Source organism: Blennius ocellaris (genome assembly GCF_963422515.1).
Source record: "Blennius ocellaris genome assembly, contig: SCAFFOLD_294, whole genome shotgun sequence".
NCBI classification, from domain to species: domain Eukaryota; kingdom Metazoa; phylum Chordata; class Actinopteri; order Blenniiformes; family Blenniidae; genus Blennius; species Blennius ocellaris.
Window position 1 is genome coordinate 1 of NW_027662002.1, and position 7,500 is coordinate 7,500.

At 53.8% G+C, this 7,500-nt stretch overlaps 1 protein-coding gene across 1 annotated transcript in view; it reads right to left on the minus strand.

Annotated features, from left to right (window-relative positions):
• Positions 1-1,795: 1,795 nt before the first annotated feature.
• Positions 1,796-7,500, minus strand: part of med24 (mediator complex subunit 24) — a 16,731-nt gene continuing 11,026 nt past the window's right edge. The window contains 8 exon segments of the mRNA XM_080521911.1: positions 1,796-2,050; positions 3,336-3,368; positions 3,370-3,485; positions 5,724-5,804; positions 6,481-6,580; positions 6,817-6,910; positions 7,166-7,347; positions 7,477-7,500. The exon segment at positions 7,477-7,500 is cut by the window's right edge and continues 241 nt beyond it. Of these exon segments, the coding sequence (XP_080378037.1) occupies positions 1,934-2,050; positions 3,336-3,368; positions 3,370-3,485; positions 5,724-5,804; positions 6,481-6,580; positions 6,817-6,910; positions 7,166-7,347; positions 7,477-7,500 (747 nt within the window). The 3' untranslated portion in view covers positions 1,796-1,933.

The following is a 7,500-nucleotide window of genomic DNA, read 5'->3' on the forward strand; positions in this document are numbered from 1 at the left end:
GGTGCAGAGGAGTAGAGGAGGTTTAGAGGAGGAGTAGAGGAGGTTTAGAGGAGGAGTAGAGGAGGTTGAGAGGAGTAGAGGAGGAGTAGAGGAGGTGCAGAGGAGGAGTAGAGGAGGTTTAGAGGAGGAGTAGAGGAGGTTTAGAGGAGTAGAGGAAGTTTAGAGGAGGAGTAGAGGAGGTTTAGAGGAGGAGTAGAGGAGGTTTAGAGGAGGAGTAGAGGAGGTGCAGAGGAGGAGTAGAGGAGGTTTAGAGGAGGAGTAGAGGAGGTGCAGAGGAGGAGTAGAGGAGGTTTAGAGGAGGAGTAGAGGAGGTTTAGAGGAGGATTAGAGGAGGAGCAGAGGAGGAGTAGAGGAGGTTTAGAGGAGGATTAGAGGAGGTTTAGAGGAGTAGAGGAGGAGTAGAGGAGGTGCAGAGGAGTAGAGGAGGTTTAGAGGAGGAGTAGAGGAGGTTTAGAGGAGTAGAGGAGGAGTAGAGGAGGTGCAGAGGAGTAGAGGAGGTTTAGAGGAGGAGTAGAGGAGGTTTAGAGGAGTAGAGGAGTAGAGGAGGTGCAGAGGAGTAGAGGAGGTTTAGAGGAGGAGTAGAGGAGGTTTAGAGGAGGAGTAGAGGAGGTTTAGAGGAGTAGAGGAGGAGTAGAGGAGGTGCAGAGGAGTAGAGGAGGTTAGAGGAGGAGTAGAGGAGGTTTAGAGGAGGAGTAGAGGAGGTTTAGAGGAGTAGAGGAGAGTAGAGGAGGTGCAGAGGAGGAGTAGAGGAGGTTTAGAGGAGGAGTAGAGGAGGGTTTAGAGGAGTAGAGGAGGTTTAGAGGAGGGAGTAGAGGAGGTTTAGAGGAGGAGTAGAGGAGGTTTAGAGGAGTAGAGGAGGTTAGAGGAGGTGCAGAGGAGGAGTAGAGGAGGTTTAGAGGAGGAGTAGAGGAGGTTTAGAGGAGGAGTAGAGGAGGTTTAGAGGAGGAGTAGAGGAGGGTTTAGAGGGAGGAGTAGAGGAGGTGCAGAGGAGTAGAGGAGGTTTAGAGGAGGAGTAGAGGAGGTTTAGAGGAGTAGAGGAGGAGTAGAGAGGAGGTGCAGAGGAGTAGAGGAGGTTTAGAGGAGGAGTAGAGGAGGTTTAGAGGAGGAGTAGAGGAGGTTTAGAGGAGTAGAGGAGGAGTAGAGGAGGTGCAGAGGAGGAGTAGAGGAGGTTTAGAGGAGGAGTAGAGGAGGTTTAGAGGAGTAGAGGAGGTTTAGAGGGAGTAGAGGAGGTTTAGAGGTGTAGAGAGGAGTAGAGGAGGTGCAGAGGAGTAGAGGAGGTTTAGAGGAGAGTAGAGGAGGTTTAGAGGAGGAGTAGAGGAGGTGCAGAGGAGGAGTAGAGGAGGTGCAGAGGAGGAGTAGAGGAGGTTTAGAGGAGGAGTAGAGGAGGTGCAGAGGAGGAGTAGAGGAGGTTTAGAGGAGGAGTAGAGGAGGTGCAGAGGAGGAGTAGAGGAGGTTTAGAGGAGGAGTAGAGGAGGTTTAGAGGAGGAGTAGAGGAGGTGCAGAGGAGGAGTAGAGGAGGTTTAGAGGAGGAGCAGAGGAGGAAATCAAACTCATCCTGCAAAAGAAAACCTTATTTTTTATTGAGTTTTTTCTTTTTTCCTAAAACATATTTACATTTCCAAGTAAGAAAAAGTAGATAAAAGGCTGTCTGTCCCCCACCTGTCTGTCCCCCGGGTGTGTGTCCCCCACCTGTCTGTCCCCCGGGTGTGTGTCCCCCACCTGTCTGTCCCCCGGGTGTGTGTCCCCCACCTGTCTGTCCCCCGGGTGTCTGTCCCCCGGCTGTGTGTCCCCCGTTGTCTGTCCCCCGGCTGTGTGTCCCCCGGGTGTCTGTCCCCCGACTGTGTGTCCCCCGTTGTCTGTCCCCCGGGTGTCGTCCCCCGGCTGTGTGTCCCCCGGCTGTGTGTCCCCCGGGGGCCGCTCCGCCCCCCCCAGCTCAGAGGGCAGAGATGGCCTTGGCGGCGACCCTCCTGCCCAGCGGCAGCGTGAGGTCACTGATGGACAGAACCACCCGGGGACGGGCCAGAACCGGGAGCTTCACCAGCTCAGACACCTGGGGAGAGACACACGTTCTAGATACTGGAGGAGAGAGACGTTCTAGATACTGGAGGAGAGACACGTTCTAGATACTGGAGGAGAGAGACGTTCTAGATCCTGGAGGAGAGAGACGTTCTAGATACTGGAGGAGAGAGACATTCTAGATCCTGGAGGAGGAGGAGACAGACGTTCTAGATACTGGAGGAGGAGGAGACAGACGTTCTAGATACTGGAGGAGGAGGAGACAGACGTTCTAGATACTGGAGGAGAGAGACATTCTAGATCCTGGAGGAGGAGGAGACAGACGTTCTAGATACTGGAGGAGGAGGAGACAGACGTTCTAGATACTGGAGGAGGAGGAGACAGACGTTCTAGATACTGGAGGAGGAGGAGACAGACGTTCTAGATACTGGAGGAGGAGACACGTTCTAGATACTGGAGGAGGAGACAGACGTTCTAGATACTGGAGGAGGAGGAGGAGGAGGGACGTTCTAGGAGGAGGAGGAGGAGGAGGAGAGACGTTCTAGGAGGAGGAGGAGAGACGTTCTAGAAGGAGGAGGAGAGACGTTCTAGGAGGAGGAGGAGAGACGTTCTAGAAGGAGGAGGAGAGACGTTCTAGGAGGAGGAGGAGGAGGAGGAGAGACGTTCTAGGAGGAGGAGGAGAGACGTTCTAGGAGGAGGAGGAGGAGGAGGAGAGACGTTCTAGGAGGAGGAGGAGGAGGAGGAGAGACGTTCTAGGAGGAGGAGGAGAGACGTTCTAGAAGGAGGAGGAGAGACGTTCTAGGAGGAGGAGAGACGTTCTAGGAGGAGGAGGAGAGACGTTCTAGGAGGAGGAGGAGAGACGTTCTAGGAGGAACTCCACCAAGAGGAAAACGTTCTACTAGTAAAAGACGTCCTGAAACATTGAGGTTTGTTTCAGAAGGTCAGAGATCAAGAAGCTACTGACTCTTATATTTACTGAATCATTTAAACGTCATATTTTCTCTCCACCAGTTGAATCTGAAGACTCAAACTTGTGACTGAGTTCTAATAGATCAACTGTGTTTGTACTTTAGTATTTACTTTGACTGTGACGGAGAACATTACTGACCCCATCATGTGATCTTATTAACACTGTTGAACTTTAAACAAGCAGACTGGAGGCGGAGCTTCCTGCTGCTCCTTCAACCTCTGCTGGAGGCCAGAGGTCAACCTCTGTGGAAGCTCCGCCTCCACCATCCTGCTGGAAGCTCCGCCTCCATCAACCTGCTGGAAGCGGTGATGCAAGCGCCCCCCCCCCCCCCCCCCCCCCCGTCACTCACCATGGTGAAGGGCATGAACTGCAGGATGCTGCCCCCGACTGCCCTGCTCCAGACACGACACACACTCCTCCATGAAGCTCTGCACGAACTGTGTGTGAGGCCCCGCCATCTTGGAGCCCAGGAGGGAGGAGATGAGGAGGAACAGGTTGGCTGGGGGGAGGAGGGGGGGGGGGGGGGGTGATCAGGTGTTCAGTGACGTAGATTCTGGATTCTTCTCTAAACAGTGACAGAACTCCTCTCCTCTTCCTCTTTCATAGCAACTCCTTTTCTCTAAACTTCAGGAGATAAAGCGAATTGAGGAATGTGACTACATCTACTGCGTTGGGGGGAGGGGGGGGGGAGGAAGGGAGGGGGGGAGGGGGATCCCCCTGGAGGAAGTTCAACTCCTCCACAGCAAAGCACTGGTCAGTTTGTTTGTGTTACAGAATTCCTCCCTGAGAATCACGTAAACAAAGTTGGTTCATTTGTTCCCGACCAGAACTTTCATTATTTACATTCTTCAGCTTGAATTGTTTATTTCCATTAATAAACTAAATGTTTCTGAATCAACATGTTAAAACTCTAAATATCTAAAAAGAAAACAAACGTAGTATTTTGTCGGGTGTCTGAGTTTTGTTTTCTCCACCTTCCTGTGAGAGGCGTGATGTCACTGGGGGTGATGTCACTGGGCGTGATGTCACTGGGGGTGATGTCACTGGGCGTGATGTCACTGGGGGTGATGTCACTGGGGGTGATGTCACTGGAGTGTGATGTCACTGGGGGTGATGTCATTGGGGGTGATGTCACTGGAGTGTGATGTCACTGGAGTGTGATGTCATTGAGGCGTGATGTCACTGGAGTGTGATGTCATTGAGGCGTGATGTCACTGGGGTGATGTCACTGGGGCGTGATGTCATTGAGGCGTGATGTCACTGGGGTGATGTCACTGGGGCGTGATGTCATTGAGGCGTGATGTCATTGAGGCGTGATGTCACTGGGGCGTGATGTCACTGGGGCGTGATGTCACTGGAGTGTGATGTCATTGAGGCGTGATGTCACTGGGGTGATGTCACTGGAGTGTGATGTCATTGAGGCGTGATGTCACTGGGGTGATGTCACTGGGGCGTGATGTCATTGAGGCGTGATGTCATTGAGGCGTGATGTCACTGGGGCGTGATGTCACTGGGGCGTGATGTCACTGGGGCGTGATGTCACTGAGGCGTGATGTCACTGGGGCGTGATGTCACTGGAGTGTGATGTCACTGGGGTGTGATGTCATTGAGGTGTGATGTCACTGGGGCGTGATGTCACTGGAGTGTGATGTCACTGGGGGTGATGTCATTGAGGTGTGATGTCATGGAGGCGTGATGTCACTGGGGCGTGATGTCACTGGAGTGTGATGTCACTGGGGGTGATGTCATTGAGGTGTGATGTCATGGAGGCGTGATGTCACTGGGGCGTGATGTCACTGGGGCGTGCTGTCACTGGGGTGTGATGTCATTGAGGCGTGATGTCACTGGGGCGTGATGTCATTGAGGCGTGATGTCATTGAGGTGTGATGTCACTGAGGCGTGATGTCACTGGGGTGTGATGTCATTGAGGCGTGATGTCATGGAGGCGTGATGTCATGGAAGCGTGATGTCATGGAGGCGTGATGTCATGGAGGCGTGATGTCACTGGGGTGTGATGTCATTGAGGTGTGATGTCATTGAGGCGTGATGTCATTGAGGTGTGATGTCACTGGGGTGTGATGTCATGGAGGCATGATGTCATTGAGGCGTGATGTCACCGGGGTGTGATGTCATGGAGGCGTGATGTCATTGAGGTGTGATGTCATTGAGGCGTGATGTCATTGAGGTGTGATGTCACTGGGGTGTGATGTCATGGAGGCGTGATGTCATGGAGGCGTGATGTCATGGAGGCATGATGTCATTGAGGCGTGATGTCACCGGGGTGTGATGTCATGGAGGCGTGATGTCATTGAGGTGTGATGTCACTGGGGTGTGATGTCATGGAGGTGTGATGTCATTGAGGTGTGATGTCATGGAGGTGTGATGTCATGGAGGCGTGATGTCATGGAGGTGTGATGTCACTGGGGTGTGATGTCATTGAGGTGTGATGTCATTGAGGTGTGATGTCATGGAGGTGTGATGTCATGGAGGCGTGATGTCATGGAGGTGTGATGTCATGGAGGCGTGATGTCATGGAGGCATGATGTCATTGAGGTGTGATGTCACTGGGGTGTGATGTCATGGAGGCGTGATGTCATGGAGGCGTGATGTCATGGAGGCGTGATGTCACTGGGGTGTGATGTCATGGAGGCGTGATGTCATGGAGGCGTGATGTCATGGAGGCATGATGTCATGGAGGCGTGATGTCACCGGGGTGTGATGTCATGGAGGCGCTCACCCAGGACGCGGTTGAGGGGGTCTCTCATGTTGACGGTGTGGAGCTGAGACGCCGACAGCGAGCTGCTCATGGAGCGGTCTCCTGTGAGGTCACATGACATCACAGCATGAGAAAACACTGCATGACGGGACGCGTTGGGTTCAAGTTCTCACACAAAGAGAAGACAAACCAAGCAGGTCGTTAATGTTTCCTCCCACTGCCGCCTTACATAACCTCACACTTCCTACAACGACCTCATTGGCCTCAGAACAGAACGCCAACATGGTCACATGACAAACTCCTCAGAGAGTTTGTTTATACAGTCAAGTCAATAAGCTCACAGCTCCAGGTCACTTCCAGTCATGAGGACAGACGGTAAAGAGCACATGAGAACCTGAATCAAGTTCCAACCTGCTGACGGCAGAAGCCTTCAGTGGGACGGACGGACGGACGGTTGCCGTGGAGACCAGCTTGCTACCGTCTCCCTTTGTGATCTCAAGCTGCTACAAGAAGCAACACGCTGCCATTATTACTCTTACTGTAAATATTGTTGGTTCTTGTGGTTCTTGACAGTCATTGTGTATCAGATCCTCTACTCTGATCTAACTTCTTGTCTTTCCTCCTCCTGAGTCCTTCAGAGCAGAATGGAACCAGGACATTTCTCCTTTGTGATCAATAAAGACTCGTCTCATCTTATCTTATCTTAATAACACTGTTTGCTGTTAAACACCATCCGGCTCAGACCAGGACCAGGACCAGGACAGGACAGGACACCGACCTGGACTGGACAGGGACACCGGCTCGTCCTCGTTGGAACTCAGCAGACGCATCAGTTTAGAAGGCTGAGTGTCGTCCAGCGGGAACAAGCTGCTGTAGTCCTGCAGACGGGGACAGCTTCTATTGGACAGCAGCTCAGAGACAGAGACAGAGAGACAGACAGACAGAGAGACAGACACAGAGACAGACAGACAGACAGAGAGAGACAGACACAGAGACAGAGACAGAGAGACAGAGACAGAGAGACACAGACACAGACAGAGACAGAGAGACACAGACACAGAGACAGAGAGACAGACACAGAGACAGACAGACAGAGACACCAGAATGTCCGTACCTCGATGTCCTCCCTCTGTCGTTTGCGTTGTCTTGCGGAGAACGAGCCCTTGTGGTGAGACGAGTACGAGCTGAGCGCGCACCACACCGACAACCTGCAACCCACAGCGCCGTTAGCACCTAGCCGTACGGCGCCGTTCGCACCTAGCCGTACGGAGTCGTTAGCACCTAGCCGTACGGCCCCCGTTAGCACCTAGCCGTATGGCGCCGTTCGCACCTAGCCGTACGGAGCCGTTAGCACCTAGCCGTACGGAGTCATTAGCACCTAGCCGTACGGCCCCGTTAGCACCTAGCCGCACGGCGCCGTTAGCACCCAGCCCTACGCGTGCCGAGTGCGAGTGCAGCCTTACTTGGCCAGCGCCTTGCCCGGCGGGTCTGCCAGGCTGTGCCAGTGCGCCGGGTCGGTCAGCAGGTTGGGCAGGATGGTGCCCAGCAGGGTGAGGGTGACCTGCTGGGTGTCCAGGCAGAAGATGCTGTACAGCAGCTCCACCACCCGGCTGGCCCACTCCTGCCTCGTCTCCTTCAGCAGCTCCTGGGGGGGGGAGGGGGGACACTGGGGTCAGAGGTCAGAGGTCAGAGGAAAGGAGTCTCAGAAGCAGCTTGAAGCTCCGCCTCCCCAGCAGGGAGAGAAACTCTGAACCCCCCCCCCCCCCCCTCACACCTTCACCAGGTTGTTGGTGAACCA